The 18,146-nt window shown below is 50.0% G+C and overlaps 2 protein-coding genes across 14 annotated transcripts in view; one reads left to right on the forward strand and one right to left on the reverse strand.

Annotated features, from left to right (window-relative positions):
* The window catches only part of LOC135259879 (prickle-like protein 1), a 41,757-nt gene extending 31,332 nt beyond the window's left edge, over positions 1–10,425 (forward strand). For 2 of the 3 annotated variants that reach the window (XM_064344758.1, XM_064344759.1), the window contains exons 2-8: positions 1,162–1,344; positions 3,697–3,810; positions 4,767–4,904; positions 5,691–5,894; positions 6,170–6,356; positions 6,829–7,764; positions 8,492–10,425. In XM_064344758.1, coding sequence (XP_064200828.1) covers positions 1,174–1,344; positions 3,697–3,810; positions 4,767–4,904; positions 5,691–5,894; positions 6,170–6,356; positions 6,829–7,764; positions 8,492–9,450 — 2,709 coding nt within the window. In that variant the 5' untranslated portion in view covers positions 1,162–1,173 and the 3' untranslated portion in view covers positions 9,451–10,425. Of the gene's footprint in view, positions 1–731; positions 1,015–1,161; positions 1,345–3,696; positions 3,811–4,766; positions 4,905–5,690; positions 5,895–6,169; positions 6,357–6,828; positions 7,765–8,491 lie in introns of those variants that run through there. The other variant, XM_064344760.1, reaches the window with a different exon arrangement.
* A 252-nt stretch (positions 10,426–10,677) lies between these two features.
* Positions 10,678–18,146, reverse strand: part of LOC135259881 (periphilin-1-like) — a 100,627-nt gene continuing 93,158 nt past the window's right edge. For all 11 annotated transcript variants that reach the window (XM_064344773.1, XM_064344767.1, XM_064344771.1 and 8 more), the window contains one exon: positions 10,678–11,968. In XM_064344773.1, coding sequence (XP_064200843.1) covers positions 11,777–11,968 — 192 coding nt within the window. In that variant the 3' untranslated portion in view covers positions 10,678–11,776. The remainder of the gene's footprint in view (positions 11,969–18,146) is intronic.

Genomic DNA, 18,146 nt, shown 5'->3' on the forward strand with positions numbered 1-18,146 from the left:
GTCACATTTCCTGTTTGAGGTTCCTTTTTGAAGACAGACAATAAATAAATAGCCAAGTGTAGAGGTGCCCACTTAGCAAATAGCTAAATATACACTATGAATATACAATAGAAAAAAAATATGCAAATTTAGCAAGTAAGTAAACACAATAAAAAAAAATTAACCTGGGTGTGGACAGAATATCCTGCTTCACTTTTTTTTAGTCAAGTAATATTTCCAACTCCATTTCCTTATGGATCAGAGATCCGTGGGTTGTAATGATGTCAATCAAAGAAGCAGAGGGAGGCGTATGGCTTTCCTGCATGTTCTACACAGAGCCATCCCTTGATGCAACAAAAATATATCTTCCCATATATGGAGATCCTGAAGTGTATTCAGTTGCATGTTTGTCAACAGGGCGACGTGTTTTCTTTGTGTGAGGGACGGGCGTGCAGGGGTCCTGCACGGTGTGCCGTGTGACCTGTCCAAAAAGGTCAGGGGCAGGGTCTTTGATGTGCCAGCTTTGTAGTCTTCAGCCCAGCTGACTGTCTGTTTGCGCTCGTCTGCCTCTCACCTGTTCCCCCCTCCCCCCCCACGCTCAAATCTCCGGGGGTAACGCAGCAGGCCACGCCTCTCCGTCACTCACGCGTCGCGGGTTCGACGGGTTCACAGACGCAGCCTAAACCCGTGATGGTTTTCGCCAAATAGCGGTGCTCTCTGCGCTCCATTTATATATGTGTGAATGTGTATAACTCTCCGCAGTCCTTAAAAAGATTCTCAAACTCTTGCAGGATTTGAGCATTTCTTAACAGTGAAGGAAAAAGAAATGGAAAATGTGAGTTTTTTTTCTACAGCGGCAGTCAAAGCGTAAACCAGCAACAAATCTTTTTATAGGCAAATTATCAACATAAGAGCAGGTGGTTGCCTAGATACCCCTCGATTCTCTCGCTCCAGCTCCGCACAGGAGAGAGCTGCCGATGCAGTCATGAGACAGCTCTTCGCTCGCCTCCCTGAACCAGCAGATTTCAGCTGGAGGTAGGTAATAGCAGGGCAACGGGACAGACGCCCCAAAAACAGAGACGGGGTACAAAGAAGGTGCAAGAAGTTTCTCTCTGTTTCCTGCGACAAAGAGCGACACACTCATCTTTCTCTCTCTCTCTCTCTCTCTCTCTGTGTGAGCAGAACCTCGCCCCAATGAACCTGGAGAACGCAGCGCGCTACCACCCCGGCGCTCTAGGGGGCGACATGGAGCAGAAGGCCAGCAAGCTCACCCTGGGGTTCCAGCGCAGCTCCACGTCCGACGACGACTCGGGGTGCGCCCTGGAGGAGTACGCCTGGGTCCCGCCGGGGCTGCGGCCCGAGCAGGTGAGGTCACTTCCCCCACCCCCACCCCCACCCCGACTGAAAATATGCAAACATAAATGATGCTAACGTAAATCAGACCGCCTAAATCACAGACATGCTGTTACTCAGGCAGATTTCGAGTCTTACAGTGTATAAAGTTATGACTTTTGACCTCTGATTTATGTGCCCCTGATTGGCTGTGCTGTGCCCCTGATCGGTGGTCAAATCTGAGAAAAGATCATTGGGGAAACAGAAAAGTTTTGGTGGGTAAGAACAAAAATTGGGGAGAAAGGAGGTGGAGAAACTGATAGCCCTGCAGTCTTAGTAGATCTGAAGGACAAAAATACAAACATGATTTGAGTAAAACTATGTGAAAGTCCAGCGCATTTCTGGGCACTGGCCGCACTCAAATCCATCTGGCCGCCTCGGGGGGAAAGCAGTACACCGTTTAAATGCGCCTTAAGCTAAGCTAATGCGGCGCTTACTAGGCTAATCCCATTTTTATTTTCAGCGCTGTGAGCGCATGATAATGAGAATATGAGAACTGTGTCGGCTTTCTGTGACTGAGAGCGGTTAATAGGCTAGTTTAGCCCCGGAGTCTCGCGCTCTGAAGACATCAGCAGCTGTAAAGAGACTTTTACTGCTGCTCATGACTCATGTTAGCCATCTTGGTTTTCGCGCGCGGGCGTTTCCACGTTCCCTCCATCTCGTAACCGCTCGCGGTCGTCGCCTTTTTTTCGGGAAGGTGGCTATCGGACCGAACGCGGAGCGCTACCCGTGTTAAATCCGGGAGCGGGGTTCGCGGCTTTTAACGGTCGCGTCTAAAAATACGGAATCTGATGACGAGCCCTGCCCTCCAGCTGCGCGAGAGCAGATTCCGGCTCGTATTCAGAGTAACGTCAGCGCAGTGCGGCGCGCGGTGTTTATACAGTCACGCGTAGCGTAGCGACGTGTCCACAGGGCTGGAAACTCACTCCAGCGATAACAGGAAGCGCAGTGCTTTAATGGGGCTGTGGTTTATTCGCATTGCGCCGAGACGCTCATCGCGGTGATGAGCGTCGGCGAGTCATTTCCGTGGAAAAGGACGCACGTCGGGGGAACGTATAGTTTTTCCGAGTTCAGTAATCTTTTGAGGTCTGAGGCTTCAATGTGGGGGAAATCTCAGAAGAATCTCTGTGCATTTGGGACAGGGCGGGGGAAGTGGGGTGGGGGTCGATTAAAAAAAAAAAAACGGGAAAAAAATCCTCCTCCTCCTCTATGTCCAGAGGCGCAGCCAATTAGCTACAGGATGTGTATCCTCTTATTTTATTTACAAACCTTTTTTTTCATGTAGAAAGTCTGCTAATAATTATTAGCGAGTGGCACGGCTAGCCTGAGCCATCTGTGGGGGTATGCCCTGGTCCCGAGGAGCGTGAACCAATGGGGCTCTTTTTACAGTCCAGAAACAGGGCCGGCCTAGTTTTGGGTGGGGGGTTGGTGGGCGGGGTGAGGGGGTGGAGGGTGACACATGGAAGCAATGAAGGAAAGGGAAGGGCAGAATCAACAGGAGAACCCCTGAAACCACATACACCCCGCCCCCTTCAACCCCCTCTGCAAACTGTGTGTGTGTGTGTGTGTGTGTGTGTGCGTGTGCGTAAAACACAAGGGGCAAATGTAATCTCTTTATGACGGCCATTGGCTGGATTGACCCTACACACGATGGCTGGTCATTACTTTAGAGAAGGGCTGACCCTGCAGGGAACTCGTTGTCAGGCCTGAAGAGGAGGAGGATGGAGATAATAGGAACATTAAATGAGCATAATTTATGGTACCCCCCACCTTCCAAAAAGCCCCCCCTCTCCTGAATGTCTGTCTAAATTGCATTCCACACAACTGGTTTCAACAGCAGGATGCCACTCACAATGGAGACAAGCTCATTCCAGCACTGGCCTTTATCTGGTGTGTGTGTGTGTGTGTGTGTGTGCATAGTCCATTCCAGCCCACGCCTAGTGTGTGTGTGTGCGTAGTTTATTCCAGTCACACCAGTGTGTGTGTGTGTGTGTGTGTGTGTGTGTGTAATTAAGCTCATTCCAGCACAAGTCTTTATCTGGGGTGTGTGTGTAATGACCAGAGCCTCAAAGTCTCTGGCTAGCATGCCCATATTGTAGTTGCTGACAATTACCATTGTCCAAGTGACAACAATATGCCTCATGCCACTGATGATAACTACATGCAAGCTGCTGCTTATTTTAAACCCTTGGCAAAGGAATGTGAAACATTACAATGGGCTTCATAGTAATCAAGTGTTTTCATCTTCCCATTCCTCTCTCTCCCTCCCTCGCTCCCTCTCTCTCTTCCTCCCCATCTCTCTCTGTCTTTCTCTCCCTCTCCCAGGTTCAGCTGTACTTCTCTTCTCTCCCCGAGGATAAGGTTCCCTACATTAACAGTCCCGGGGAGAAATTCCGAATAAAACAGCTCCTGTACCAGCTGCCGCCCCACGATAACGAGGTAAGGGGGGGTGTCAGGGCGGTGAAACGGGGGCGCGCTGCGCCGAGTTCTCTCCTTAAAATGAGTGGAAGGGCACTGTCAGGTTTTCCCTCCTCCTTTGAAACCGCAGTCCACCGAACTCTCTTTCAGCCCCATTTTGTACGCGCAGTTAATAAAACTCGAGTGACGAGGGGCTCGATCGGCCTACGCAGATTCCCGCCCGCGCCCGTGCGAATTTCGCTCGGCGTTCCAGCGCTCCGCGGAGATGGCCCTCTCCGCTTTTTTTCCCCCGGAGGTGGGGGCGCAGTCGGCACAATGGCACTCTTGACGGAGTGATTTTTTACGATGTTTGCTGCCACGGCCTGACCGTGAGGCGGAGGGATTCCTGGCATAGCTGTGGTTCACAGGCACGGCCTGGTGGGCCGGAGAGAGAGAGAGAGAGAGAGAGCGAGGGAGAGAGAGATCTCTTTGTGACACGGTCCAGCGGCCTCTGCTAGTGTGTCTCCTTCATGTCTTTTTGATTTCTCTCTAAACAACCTGCCTCTTTGTTTAAGCGGCTGCTGCTTTGGTTTTGTGAAAGATTTGGGCACAGGCATCGAAGCCAGCACTGTCCAAAGAATAAGCACTAAGAAATGGCTCCTCAGTGAAAGTGGATTAGGTTTGATGTGGGTTGTCTTCAGGGAACCAATCCAGAACGTGTTAGATACAAACTGAGAGGCTGTGCTCGCTCTACATTTCTATTTCTATCTCCATTTTCTCTCACTGTCTTTCTTTCCATATTCCTCTCTCTCTCGCCCTCACGCTTTCCTTCTCTCGCTCTTTAAAGTCAAATTCAAATGTGCTGCATTGGTGTGATATTACCAAAGCCTCTATCAACAAAAACTGCAGAATCAATGACAGGAGATGCACTGACATTTACTTCAAACTTGCAAGCGATGAAAGGTAAAATGATGATCTCTCCCGGCACTCCTCCGCAGGTGCGGTACTGTCAGTCTCTCAGTGAGGAGGAGCAGAAGGAGCTGCAGATGTTCAGTATTCAGAGGAAGAAGGAGGCGCTGGGAAGAGGAAGCATCAAACTGCTGCCCCGAGCGCTGATGCACACCGTCTGTGAGCACGTACGTCCCCGCAAAACCCCTCCTAAACCCCCTCTGATACACACTGTCTGTGAGCACGTACGTCCCCGCAAAACTCCTCCAAAACCCCCTCTGATACACACCGTCTGTGAGCACGTACGTCCCCACAAAACCCCTCCTAAACCCCCTCTGATACACACTGTCTGTGAGCATGTATGTCCCCCAAAACCCCTCCAAAGCCCCCTCTGATGCACACCTTCTACGAGCACAGACAGAGGGTGAGGAGGAGGAGGAGTGAGGAGGAGGAGGAGTGAGGCGTAGGCCGTCCCGCAGTCGTAACTCCTCCAAACGTCTGATTTCACCTTGGAGGAGGAGCGGAACACTCCAGCTTTACCCCTTCCCTCCCTCCCTCACGCACGCACGCACGCACGCACGCACACACATGATTCCGAGCAGAATGTTCAGTCCCGCGTGGTTTTCCCGGTTTTCCAAGCCCAAGGCCAAGGGCCGGATTAATAGAGAGCAGCTGTGAGCCGTATCTCAGAGAGGACATCAGCGGTTAAATTAAGGCGTGGCCACGAGCGTTCGGTCATGGCCCGTTAAGCCATCCCATTGGTTAATCTGTCGGGACTCGTTAATAGAGCTAATAAAGTGGATTTGAGAATAATATATGGTAGTCAACCCAGAAACCAACACACAGTGCAGTGACGTCTTCCTAAATGAAAACTCTTGAAAACAAAGACGTTCACCCTTCTCCCACGTGCTGAGGTCATTCCATTTCTCACTCCGTTTGCTGACGCCTCTCCCTCCTTCTCGTTTCGTCTCCAGTGCGGGGAGAACATCGCCGGCGGCGAGATGGCGGTATTCGCCTCCCGGGCGGGGCCGGCGTTGTGCTGGCACCCAGCATGCTTTGCGTGCTCCACGTGCGGCGAGCTCCTGGTGGACCTCATCTACTTCTACCAGGACGGCAAGATCCACTGCGGCCGACACCATGCCGAGCTTCTGAAGCCCCGCTGCTCCGCCTGCGATGAGGTCAGCTACATTTCAGTGTCTCTATTACAGCTTTATAACATGTTATAAATACCTTATATACTAGCCCTATTACAACTTTATGAGATGTTATAGACACCTTATATATTATCCATATTACAGCTTTATAACATGTTATAGACACCTTTTATATTATCCATATTACAACTTTATGACAGGTTATAGGTACATTACATATTATTCCTAGAGACCTATATTTTCCTGAAGCAGCTGAATGGCTTATCATGTACTCACGAAAGTTCCTCATACGTTTGCAGATCATCTTTGCGGACGAGTGCACGGAGGCGGAGGGGAGGCACTGGCACATGAAGCACTTCGCCTGCTTCGAGTGCGAGACGGTCCTGGGGGGCCAGCGCTACATCATGAAGGACGGGCGGCCATTTTGCTGCGGCTGCTTCGAGTCCCTGTACGCCGAGTACTGCGAGGCCTGCGGGGAGCACATCGGTGAGCCAATCGCCACACGCCTCGCGCCGCCAACCGGCCAATCCAGACCTTAGATTTAAAGGGTTCTGTGTCCAGTTAACTGATCAGATCCTCTTTTCCACACACTCATCAAATCGTAACAACTTACTGTATGAGAGTCACGTGAGCACATGAACTGTGGTGCCTCCGTGAGCCAAACATCTGATCCCTTTTACTGCCAACCAGCCGATCCAGAGCTTAGATTTAAAGGGCTCATCCTCTTTCATCAAATCTTAACAGCTTACTATATGAGAGTAACGTGAGCACATGCACTGTGGTGCCTCCTTGAGTCAATCATCTCATCCGTTTTACTGCCAACTAACTAAGCCAGCACTTGTCCTATTGATGAATGGTGCTCAGAATAAAATTCAGTATATTATTATCTCTTCCCCATCATGTCATTTTTTTTTTCCTTAACTTTAAAGTCTAACGGCCCCACCCCTTTCCCCTGCAGGCGTGGACCACGCCCAGATGACGTACGACGGTCTGCACTGGCACGCCACGGAGTCCTGCTTCAGCTGCGCCCAGTGCCACAGCTCCCTGCTGGGCTGCCCCTTCCTGCCGCGGCAGGGGCGCATCTACTGCTCCAAGGCCTGCAGCCTGGGCGAGGACGTGCACGCCTCCGACTCCTCCGACTCCGCCTTCCAGTCCGCCCGCTCCCGCGAGTCCCGCCGCAGCGTCCGCGTGGGCAAGAGCAGCCGCTCCGCCGACCAGTGCCGCCAGTCGCTGCTCTTCTCCCCGGCCGCCAACTACAAGTTCCCCGTGTTTTCCGGCGGTGTCGGCGTCGGCGGCAACGGCGCCGGAGACGGGGCCGACGACACGCTCTCCCGCAAGATGGCGCACCTGAGTTTCGCCGCCGACGAGGAAGACCGCCGCTACTGGAAGGAGCGGGAGGAGGACGAGGAGCAGGAGGAAGAGGCGCCGCCGGAGGAGGACCACGAGGAGGAGTGGGCCGAGCACGAGGACTACATGACGCAGCTGCTGCTCAAATTCGGCGACCGCGGCGCCTTCCGGAAGGCGGAGGACCTGGAGGAGGTGGGGCCGGCCGAGCTCTGGATGACATCACCGGAGGGCGAGGTCAAGGCCAAGGCGGGGCCAAACGTGGGCGGTCACCGCGGCCAGCAGGGCCTGGCCAGCAAGCGGTACCAGACGGACATGTACTGGGCCCAATCGCAGGACGGGCTGGGAGACTCCGCCTACGGCAGCCACCCGGGCCCCGCCAGCAGCCGGAAGATGCAGGAGCTGGACCTGGAGCATGGGGCGGCCGGGTTCGAGCGGGAGCAGAAGCAGTGGTACGACGACTCACTGGAGTGCATCACCGACGAGCTGAAACAGCCCGAGCAGAGCATGCGAGACTCCATGGACTCGCTGGCCCTCTCCAACATCACCGGTGAGATAACCCACCGCACTCAGCAAAATGTGCCATCGTCCTACACACACCCCATAACATAACAGCAGCAGGTCAATACAGTACACTGTAAAAAATTCAGATCTTGGACTTAAGATCTTGAGTTAGGAGAGCAACAAATCTTCAGTTCTTCATACTTCTTCTGTATGAAGAAGTATGAAGATCTGTTGTTCACCTAACTCAAGATTTCAAGGCAGCCGGTTTACTCATTATTTTAAGTAGAGCACCATGAAATTTTTTACTTGTTTTCACTTGCTCCTGTTATGTGCCTACTGTGGTTCATTGTAGTTTCTGACCAGCTGTAAGCATATGCATTATTGTCACCTGGGTCAAACATGCATTTGAAATTCTTTAAATAAGGGATCTCTAACTGAAATCCTCCTGCCTGCAGCAATTTCTGCTGAGTTTTGCTGTTTAATCTCCGAAGAGCTTAATTTAAGTCTCTGATTGGTAAAACAGTCACACAGCTCGCTTCCAACTGGCCGATGTTTGAAAGTAAACCACAGAAAACCTGCAGACACTTTGGCGCTCCAGGACCGGAGTTTGAGATCCCTGGAGCAGATTAACCTTCCATTTCCAAGTGTAAAATATGCATTTTTTTCCAGAATAAATTTTATAGAAGGGACATTTTTTAAAGGAACACTCACAATTAAACCTACATTTCCCAATGTTCGATGTGCACTAATATTCTACCTGCTTTTCCCCACAGGAGCGTCAGTGGATGGAGACAGTAAAGACAGGCCACTGCTCTACTTACAGAACCTCACCGAGCTGGAGCCAGAGGACATGGAGAAGATCAGCAACATGGGGACCCTCAACTCCTCCATGCTGCACAGGAGCACCAACTCCCTCAAGAGCCTGACCTCCGAGCTGGAGCAAGAGGAAGAGGCAGAGCTGGAGGAGGAAGAGGAGGAGGTGGAGGAGGAGGAGGAGGAGGTGGAGCGTCTCCCAGAGGAGAAGCCCTGCCTGCCGCACGCCCCCGTCCTGCGGAGGACCCGGTCGCAGTCCCGGCCCCAGCAGGTCAAGTTCTCGGACGACGTGGTGGACAACAGCCGCTACGAGGAGCTGGAGGTGCGGCAGCCGCCCATGAGCGAGCGCACCCGGCGGCGGGTGTACCAGTTCGAGGAGCCGGACCCGAGGCTGAACCTGCGCCCGAGCCACGCCCACCACGGCCGCCACCACCACCACCACCGCCGACGGAGGAGCAGGAAGTCCCGCTCGGACAACGCCCTCCACCTGGCCCCCAAGGAGCGCGCTCACTCGTACTTCCGGGAGGAGTACGACAGGCAGGCCTCCTCCAGACCCCGCCCCCACGACCTTCGACCCCCCGCCTTCCTGGCCAATCAGGAGCTGTACGGGCCTCGTTACCACTCCCACGCCACCTCGGACTACGCCCTCCAGAACCCGGCGGCCGACCGCTTCCCGGGGATCTACGACGACGACTGGTGTTCCACCTGCTCTTCGTCGTCCTCTTCCTCGGAGGACGAGGAAGACGGCTTCTTCCTGGGACAGCCAATCCCCCAGCCCCGCCCGCAGCAGAGGTTCCACTACTACGCGGATGACCTCCCCACCCCCGTCTCTGCCCTGCCCTTGCCTCCCCCCTACGGCCCACGGACTAAATCCAAAAAGAAGAAGGGACACAAGGGCAAGAACTGCATCATTTCCTAGGACAGCCAATTAGATTTACCCCCCCCCCCCTCTCCTCTGCACCCCCATATTAACTTCCTTTTGCCACATTTCAAGTTGGCTAGACTGAACGGAACTCGTACGCTTTTAGCCTTTTCTCCTTTTGTGAAAAATACTTGTGGACCCTGAGATCCACCACGCGTGTTTAATCGCCGGAGAGGCCCTGTTCCCCCGCATGCGACACGCGCGTTCGCGTTTACAGCCGCTTCTCGTTGGACGTGGATTCGTACCGCAGTTCAAGGCCGCCGTTGCCATGGACGGACAGACAAACAGTCGCATCTGAACAGCCTGACAATTTGCCTATTAAATGTGTACCGGTTTATGCAATTTCGTACACCCAATACAATATTCTAGTAACGATATTATCAGCTGTGTTGTGTGCATTTAATAGCAACTGCTTTATTTCCAGAAAGAAGAAAAAAAAAAACCTATTTATAAAAGTAGCATTTAGAGACTAATGGAAAACAGTTATTTAACAGTGCAAATATTAAATGTATATATTGTAAAGTTCAGATTATAAAAAAACTTGATATTTTTATATCCCTGAGTTTCAAAAGGCTTTTTTTTTTTTTTTTAAAGATGTGTTTGATGTAATATGAATTGCATCGAGAGGCTCCGCCCACTCCAGTTTAGAAAGACCTACTTTTGTTAATCAGGGTTTTAAAAATAAAAAAAGGTGACATGCTTTTGGGGGATTTTACGAGTATGGTGTACTCTGACCCTCGATATCTCCATTTATGTACTTTTATTGCTATTAAATCCAACATGGATCGTGTGTATCAGTGGGGCACCGGGATCCCCCTCTCTGCAGTAAGCACGGCTTGGTTTTTGGTTGCCAGACTTTATTTATGGGGTCACAATTATATTGTAAACAGATCGTTGTAATCTGTATAAATGTAAAGAATAATAAAAACTGGAACGTATGGCTATGGATGAAAATAAAAAAATATTGTGGTACTTGAGATTCCATTTTTTTAAAAATGCCAAATATCGGGAAATAAGACATTCATTCTGTTCGAAGATGACAGTTTGAATTCCCACCTAAAAAAGAAAATGGCCACATCAGTGTCATGTGAAAACTTATCTCCATGAGAAACAGGAAATAAGGAACAAATAATAATGAACTGTCATAATTAACTTTTGGAAAAGGAACTATTTAATTTCCTGACAAGTGCACTGAGAGAATGCAAGCAAAACAATGCAGACTGGTACAATTAATACTTTTATTATTTACATACACTGAACTTTCTAAAAAAAAAAAAAAAAAACTTGAAAATAGATGGTAAAAATGAGGCGAGCCCTGCATAAGCAGTCCACTTAATGACCAACCTGAAAAATTGGTAGGCCAGTTTCTGAGGAAAGTTCATTCCAAATATTCCACAAAAGATACATACATTTAAAAATTTTGGGTGAAACTGAAATAATGATGATTTGGATTACAATACATGAAAGAATAAAACAGCGTAACACTTTTTTTTCTTCCTTTCATTCCCTCACCCCCTCCCCGTCATACTTCTGGTACAGAAAACGCACAAGGCTTCTGGGCCTCAACTGTAGCCCTGGGGAGCCACAGGGTCCGCTGATTTTACCCACAACCCCGCACTTAATTGATCAATTAAAACAATTTGTTGCATTTATTGACCAGTTTAAGCAGTTGAATGCATAATTTCCTGGGTGTGAAGCAGTTGCTGATATCAAGGTGAAAACAAAATGCAGTTAGACCCAATGGATCTCGAGATCCAGGGTTCAGTACCTTTGCAGACCCAGTGGATCTCCGGGTCCAGGGCTGAGTACCTGAGCAGACCCATTGGATCTCCGGGTCCAGGGCTGAGTACCCTAGCACACCCAGTGGATCTCTAGGTCCAGGGTTGAGTATGGTAGCAGATCCAGTGGATCTCCAGGTCCATGGCTGAATTCCCAAGCAGACCCTAGGGGATCTCTAGGTCCATGGTTGAGGACCCCCCCTGCCATAAGCAACTGACGAGCATGTTGATTTATCTTAAGCTGGTTCTCTCTGGAACCAAGTCCCGATTCTCTCCTTCCATTTCACACTGTTGTTTCTGGAGCAGTTTGTAGTCGGATGTTTTCGTGTTGTGCAGGAGACACACGAGCAACATGGAGTCCAGAGTTAGTGCTGGAATGTACAGGAGAGACAAAATAAAAGCAAATTTTTTTTCCTGTAGAGAGAGGATGTAGATTGGGTGACCTCACTTCCTCTCCACCAGCCCGACGTTAGGATGAGGGTGAAGCAGTTCCCTGATGCTGGTGTGGAGGTGCAGCCGGACCTCCGGGGGCCCGGCGCCGAGGCTCATCCGGAGGCCTCCGGTTGGAGGACCTCGTCCAGCTCGGAGATGAAGTGGCGCAGGTCCTCCAGGCAGCGCTGCTGGATCTCCCCCAGGTTCTCCCTCAGGGGGGTCTGCAGCTGGCTCTCCAGGCTGGGGTCCTTGGCCACCAGCATCTTCACCACCATCCCGAACGTCTCGCAGTCCTGCCTGAACACCTGCGGGAGAGAACAGGCAGAGGATCTTTAGTGTCAGTAATGGAAGGAAGGCATGCCCACAACAGGGCTCCCCAAATCCTGGTCCCGCAGAGCCCCAGGGAGTGCCCCACCCTCATGCAAGCAGGTTCTGACCCATTTGTCCATTTTCATAAACTGAATTTTTGATAATGAAGAGAAACCCATCCCAGCATGCTTTGCGCTTCCAGTCCTGACCGTATGGAATATTCATGACACAACAGAACACTACAGTAATGATAGTTCACTAGATAGGGTTTCAAACATCACAGTGCAGCATTTCATGGCGTAGGATGGTCGTGCAATTAGACCAGCAAACATCCTTCACTTTGAAGTGGTTGATTGGGAGTCGGACATCCTGTATTGCATGTTCATGCTCAAAACAGAAAGAAAGAAAGAAAGAAAAAACAGTTGCGGTAAATTGATAAAAAGGCAGAAAAATAAGCAGTTTAAGGTTTTTAACTGACAGCAGCCCACTTCGCCCTCTTCCTGTCACAGGCTCACGTTCAAAGGAAGATTTACAGAAAGCAGGGCTGAGTGTTGTGCTTCATAACCTGCTGGGCCCACTGTTGAAATTTCCTTTTGAAGCTCTTTTGTATTTGAAAAGCTGCTAATTGACTCAATAATTGAAGCGGCTATCAGTAACGCACAGACCGCGCTATCGGAATCCCCCCTTTGTGACGCGAGGCGCTGAAACAGACCGAGACGCGTCTGTTTTTCGTAGCGAGGACATGCAGGCTATTTTAACACGCCGTCTGGAACACGGGAGCCTTAAAGAGCAGCTCTCGGCAGGGCGTCTTTAAAACCGACGGCACCTTCAGTCCACTTTGTTTGGGTTTCGCTGACGGCACCTCAAACATGCCGACTGTTTTTCCAAACATGACATTTTCTCTGTTGCCATAGCATGGCCCACGATCTGAGGAGCTTGTCTGAAGCTATGAACTCACGTCTAGTGAGACTCCAGCATGTGACTGGAGCGTCTCCAGATGCCTACTGCCATTAACTCTCTGGGTAAACTGCTACTCTCTCTCTCTCTTTCTTACACACACACACACACACACACACAGGCTCTGCGAAACGATCAGAATATTCTCCAGTGGGAACAGTATTTATGACACAATTTTATGCTCTCCCAGGCTAAAAAACACATAACGGCCTGTGAGGGAATAAAATGTTAAAATGGGGACGACAACGTCTGTGGCAACATTCCAGTTCTAGAATGTCTAGGAAACATTGTAACTACAGACAAACACAGCTAGCTCTTTTAGTGGACAGAACAGCGTGTGTGTTTGTGTGTGAGTGGGGGGGGGGGGTGTTACCATTCAGGGCTTGTTCGGGGTTTATTAAAGGAGCTTTCTGCCCTGGGTCCCTTTGAAAGGAACGCCCCCATTCAGCAGGTGTGAGGAGACAAAGGAGAGAGGAGGTGCTATAACCTGTTAGCAGAGCGCCAAGTTATTTCACACCAGAGCTTTACGATGCAGGGCTGCAGGTTTGCAGCCACACGGAATGGCCGTTAAAGCCTTTATTAAAGGGGCTGACGGTCCCAGGTGCAAGGCCCTGTGGGTAACGGCCTGTGACATCACCGCTGAAGGGCGGTGTCTTCCCAGCATTCACGCTGTGCTATAAAGCACATTCACACAAGGCCGATTACACACGAAGCGCTGTGAGGCACAGATTTCACACTGCATCCACCTTCAGCCAGGTTTTACACAATGCACTATGAAGTGCTTTCTCATTAGGCCAGACATGCAAGATGCAATGTGAAATCTCCTCTGGGTACATCACACTGCAGATAGAAGTGCTTTCGCACTAGACCAGGCCTTCTTACGTCCACATGAACAATGTTTTAATGCTGCACTATGGACCGGCAGGAGAACAAACCGACTAAGATACAAGAACGATGACCCAACTTCAAGGACCCACAGATTGGTCGTAGAAACTTTCATAAAATTGTGGATCAGAACACTGTAATAGTTTGGCTTTTCAATGCCCTGAATATAGGCAGTGAAGGATAAGAATGGATTTTTTTCATTGAGTGGTCTACATCACTTAGTTCTTCAAACATGTAGGCTAAAAGCTAATCAACACATTCCAAGAAATAGTCCAGGAAATTTCATGAACAATCCTGCGTGTGTCTGTGTGCCTGCTTTCCCAAGAAATAACAATAAAAAACTAGATCCAGCCCAACCCCCAGCTTGTGCGCTCAAATTCAATAGAATGGCTACACAAATACTTATTATCTGTTCAGAAATCTCAGATAAGAGCTGTGTGTGTGTCCGTGGGTCTGTGCTCAGGCAAGTCATATTTGCTGCATTAAGTAGTAAATTCTAAATTTCGAGTTCAAACATAGCTCAGAACAGCTCGAGATTTACATCCAGTTAAATTCAGAGGATCAGATCAACCTCTCTTTTCACAAGAGGGTAAAAAAAAAGAAGCCGCTAAATCAAATCTTATCTGTTCATCTATGTCCTAAATACTAAGACAGCAAGAGATATGTATCTGAGCGGATTTCACTTATCAGATACAATAAATATTACACACAGGGCAGGCAGGCACATGTGATCTTTATTACTCTGTTCGCATTTTCTTCCAAAGGGGAAGGAGAGTATTTCATATTGTACAGCCGTACAACACTCCAGAAAATGAATGTTCTCTGACACGAGACTTCAGAGGAAAAACGGGAATAACACCTCAGGCCGAAAACCTCAAACGTAAGCGAAATGTTCTGGTTCACCGAAAACAAAAAAAAAAGCAGTTTATAAAAGATCGGACCCGGCTTCTCCAACGTGGTAATTCTGTCGACGTCATGCGGCTCTCGCAGCTGTGTAAATAAATCGCACCGTGGCCCGGTGGCCGTTTCTCAGACAGCACTTGCATGTTTTTCTTACGGGTACCTGGAGAAACGTGAAGGCCAGGGAAACGCAACCCGTTTCAGATCTCGACAGCAAATCAGACTGGACTGCTGCGGCTTGGACTGCGTTCGTCGTTTCTTATTGTTTTTTTATCGAAGTGTCGCAATAGCAGGGAATGTAGTCATGTGATCACGTGGGGTGCGTGTCCGAGGTCAGCAGGACGCAGTTTAAAATCTTCACTGAGCAGCAGTCCTGGGTCAAGTGCTTTATCCCAGGCAGAATTGCTGCAGCTTATGTACAATTTTAAAAGAAACGTCCCTTTTCACCTAATATTCATAACTCAGGGATCAGCAGGGCCTGCAATGAGTTAAAGCGTTTCATATGTGACTCAGGTCTGGGAGGGCAGCAGGGTGTGGTGAGAATTCGGAGGTCCTGAACTCACTTTCGGATGAAAGATGGAACAAAAATAAATAATTTCAGTACAAAGCCATTTCCAAAATTGGACGAATAAGTCCAGTTGGCTCATAAGCCAGCTTGTTGCTATCCAAAATTTAATTACGCTTGCGTTTTCACTGACCTGAGACGACCGTGCTAACGTTTTCCACGTGGTTTGCATCCTTCGAAACGGGATTTGTTCGCCGTGTCAAAGAACGCAAAGCTCGTTAGCGCAATAAACGCACTCAATGACATTAGAAGAAAAAACAGCACGTCCTTGGTGCCAGGGAGAGCATTTCAACACTCCTTTTACAAAAGGAGGACAAACACTGACGACAGGAGACTCGAGAGTTAAAGAGAGGAAGTGGCGATCTCCCTAATCTCTGCGACATTGAGGGCAGAGACAAACAAAAAGTTTTTTAAAAATTTAAATAAGTCTATGAGCTGTTAGTAAAAACCCTGTGTGGAACGGTATTCCAACGGCAAATGAAATCAGATCGGCTGATAGAATATAAAAAAAAGCTCCTTTTAAAGCTTAAAAAAACAGATCCAGCAATATTTGGTCTACATTTCTACAAACAGCATAAACCTTTCACAAAATGCACAGATGTTTATACAGGGGTAAAGAGCAGAGATCCAGTCTAATGGAAAAACAGACTCCAACAGAAGAAATAACTTGGGGGGGGGGGGTCGTCCCCTTCCTCCCCCCTCCTCTTCCTCCTCCTCCTGAACCTGGTGATTAAACCAAAATTAGCGCAGCCAGATGTCAGCAGGCTGCTGACGGTCCACCCAGTCAAAGCGCCTGACCAGTTCCTGTACACTGAGGGGAGAGGCTCCGCCCACTTCTTCCCAGAAACTCAACCTCCCCCGCCCATTACCTGCACCCCCCCACACCTGCTGTACACTAAAGCCACTGCCCCGGGACACCACCGACAATCCCGGGAATATCACGGGCGTGGGGGCCTGTAGGGCCTCACATAAAAGCAGCCGTATCCAAAAAAAATTGTATGTGGACGGTACTCAACAAGTAATAAGTGAAATATGTAAAATCCTTCAACTAATGATTAAAGACACTCCCACTCCAGTCTCAAGCACTCTCATTTAGAAATGGAGCAATGATGCAGGGTCGAGAAGGGTCCCCCCCTCCTCGGCCGGGACCTCGCTCCCCGGCTGAACCCCCCCCGGGGCCCTGTACCCGCGGTGACTCACAGGCCCCCGGGACAGCAGCGGCTCAGCAGTCACGCAGCAGTCGCGCAGCACATGCGCCGGAGCCCTGCGCCCGGCGCAGCACCGCTAATAACCGCCATTACGCTAACCGGCGGGAGGCGGCGTTAAACACAGCCACACAGGCTGGGGGGTAATGAAAACCCCCCGACAGATACAGGAAGTGAACGCGCTGGGGCTCCCGGGCGCAGTTACAGACGCGCTGCTGGGAAAAACGGCGCAGGAACGCTAGGCGCTTTAGCGCTGGAGCCGCCATTCCACACGGAGGAATGCCTTTGGCGCTGTGCTTGAAACACAGCGGGGCTCAAAACTGATTAAACGGGGGCTGCTGGGTGGCTCATCCTGTTAAGGCACTGTTCCAGTGTGTGGATGGGCCCCATGGCTGGGTATCTAAGGCACTATTTCCAGTGTGTGGATGGGCCCCATGGCTGGGTATCTGAGGCACTGTTCTAGCGTGTGGAGGGGCGCCATGATTTGAAATTTTATTGAACCCTGTGCGGTAATTCTGACTAATAAATCACGTTCTTTTTTTAAATGAAGAACGGTGGTGCTTACAGCAAGAGGGTGGCACTTCCCATCAAAAACACACCTGAAATAACCGTTCATTAAAAAGGGAGAGCGAAATGTAAACGCACGAAAACAGATTCTGAAAACCTAAATAAAGGGGAAGAGAGAAGGAGAAAACCAAATGCGGTCAAAACCAAACCTTGATGAACGGTGCAAGCGCTCCAAAAGCTGGGTTTCACGTTGCAGAGTCACTGGAAGTTTTAGCAGAAGTGCTTTGCTGTGTGCCGCAGGGCACAGATATCACACTCAAATCCCAGAGGGCAGCTGTGCCTGCTGGTTTTCCATGTGTTCCTGCACTCAAGCAAATTTAAGTAACTGAGTCTGCACACCTTCACTCCAAGGCTTAAACTGGATGCTGATCGAAAGGAAACCACAAAGACCAGCAGGCACTGCTGCCCTCCAGGACTGGAGTTTGAGACCCCTGGCTTAGAGCACCTTCTTTTTCTGAGATGACACTCAAACTCAGTTACAATTACCCAACACATCTTTTACAGGCCTGCTGAAATCAATCCCGAAGGGTCTCCTCCTAAATTCACAGCAGTTTCAGGACTGCCTTCAAATCAGTACTTCCTGATAAATCAGGGAAAAATCACTTTGCTGCTAAATGTCTGAGAATTGCTTTTTCCTTTTGAAATTTTTGCATTTAAAATAAAGCTTCCAGGACACTTACGAGAAGCTGGTGAGGAACCTGCCAGGAGGGGGGTGACCTCAAAAGAGCAGCTTCTAAAAAAGCTATCGCTACATCTCAATGATCATGGATGCACTGCCCAGCAGACACATCAGTGAAAGGAAGACGCTGGTTTCCTGACGTTCGCGGTTCTGACGGAGGCAGAAATTACAGAGTCGGTAAGGCAAGACTGTCAGGGAGGCTGAGAAGAAAAACCTGGCGGGGGGGGGGGGCGGGGGGGGGGAGGAGGAGCGTAAGATGTGGGAAAGGTCGACCGTGTCCCGCGTCACTGTGTAATTGCAGACCGCTTCCACCAAAAACCGACTGTCCCACATAATAGCAGCTTGTTACCGCTGACCCGGAGGCCGAGAGACCGCGCTGGATGTGTGGGCTTCAGACCGCCTCCCCCCCCCCCCGA

Source organism: Anguilla rostrata, chromosome 7 (assembly GCF_018555375.3).
Source record: "Anguilla rostrata isolate EN2019 chromosome 7, ASM1855537v3, whole genome shotgun sequence".
In the NCBI taxonomy this organism is placed as follows: domain Eukaryota; kingdom Metazoa; phylum Chordata; class Actinopteri; order Anguilliformes; family Anguillidae; genus Anguilla; species Anguilla rostrata.